The 1,111-nt window shown below is 44.2% G+C and overlaps 1 protein-coding gene across 1 annotated transcript; it reads right to left on the bottom strand.

Annotated features, from left to right (window-relative positions):
* Positions 1 to 303: 303 nt before the first annotated feature.
* Positions 304 to 867, bottom strand: LOC137940613 (putative invertase inhibitor). The gene has a single exon (XM_068785767.1). It carries the CDS (start codon positions 865 to 867, stop codon positions 304 to 306), a length of 564 nt encoding a protein of 187 aa, XP_068641868.1.
* Positions 868 to 1,111: the final 244 nt, after the last annotated feature.

Genomic DNA, 1,111 nt, shown 5'->3' with positions numbered 1-1,111 from the left:
AATGCACATGAGTTACTGGATGAATGTGTTTTCCATCCTTATGTGGGTATAAATCCTACATTTCTATTAAAGAGGGCAGTTGAGGTGTTTCTTGAAGCAGATCAAACCAGATTAGTTTCCTTGATTTCCGACTCTGACTTACGGATTATTCTCTTGAGATTCCGACTTAGAAATTGTTCTCTTTAGAACCCCAGGACAACTATCAAGGCAAAAGTACGAAGCTTCAACTGATAAAGTCTTCCATTAGCAGAAAAGCTTCTTAATCGATCTTATTATAGATATACAACGAAGAAAAAGAAAAGGTCAAGGCCTTCGAAGGAAGGCTGCCACAGAAGCGACTATGTCCCCAAGATTTTCCGCATTGTCATTCTGAACGGTGAAAGGAGAAGGGTGACAAAGTTCACCTCGGAACAGCAATTCGCAGTTGTAAGCATCGGAGATGGCGGAATTTGCAGCAGCTTTCATTTGATCATATTGCTTATTCTTCAAGTAGTCGTAGCAACTTCCGGCCAGGCTGAGCACTTCATTGTACTGACCAGCACAACTAGACAGTCTGTCTCGTGTCGCAGAACACCTTCCTACAGCCAACATGTCGCCGATGTACTTTCGAGTAGCAGAAGCGTTCCATTTCAGCAAATCGTTGGCAATGAGGCCAAGGCGCGGTAGATCAGCGGTGGCGGTTCGGCCATCCGCCTTCAAGGCTTGTATGCAGAACGTATGTTTCGCAACGTTTCCGCATATATCAGCTACCAAATCCGAGCTGTTTTGTGGGTTCGCCGCTTCTGCAAAAACAACCACAGTCGGTAGGCCAACTTGAAGAAGAGCGAGTAGCAGCAGCAGCAGCAGGAAACGGAAAGAAGTCACCATCTTCAAAGAGGGTGGGAACTTCGATTTGTTTTTTGTTCTGGAAACTGTGAGAGAGGAGATCAGTATTCCCGTTAAATGGAAAAGAGAAGAAGCTCCACGGTAGGCTGTAGCTAATTAATGACATGAAATGCAAGTTAACAAATGTCATCGAAACGTGGAAAGTTACGATGATGTTCAGGCTAAAGGCGAATTGAGGAAGAACACGAAGCCTTAATTAGTTACATGGTTTGTTTGAAACTTGCGG

The sequence above is a fragment of the Aristolochia californica genome, unplaced genomic scaffold (genome assembly GCF_029961685.1).
Source record: "Aristolochia californica isolate CCGP_79_NKW_82.1479 unplaced genomic scaffold, dmAriCali1.0.hap1 SCAF_9, whole genome shotgun sequence".
Classification (NCBI taxonomy): domain Eukaryota; kingdom Viridiplantae; phylum Streptophyta; class Magnoliopsida; order Piperales; family Aristolochiaceae; genus Aristolochia; species Aristolochia californica.
This window is presented reverse-complemented; position numbering and strand designations above follow the sequence as displayed.

Bases quoted from the DNA above. Each gene is read 5' to 3' on its own strand.
- LOC137940613 (XM_068785767.1), bottom strand. From the start codon at position 867: ATGGTGACTTCTTTCCGTTTCCTGCTGCTGCTGCTGCTACTCGCTCTT.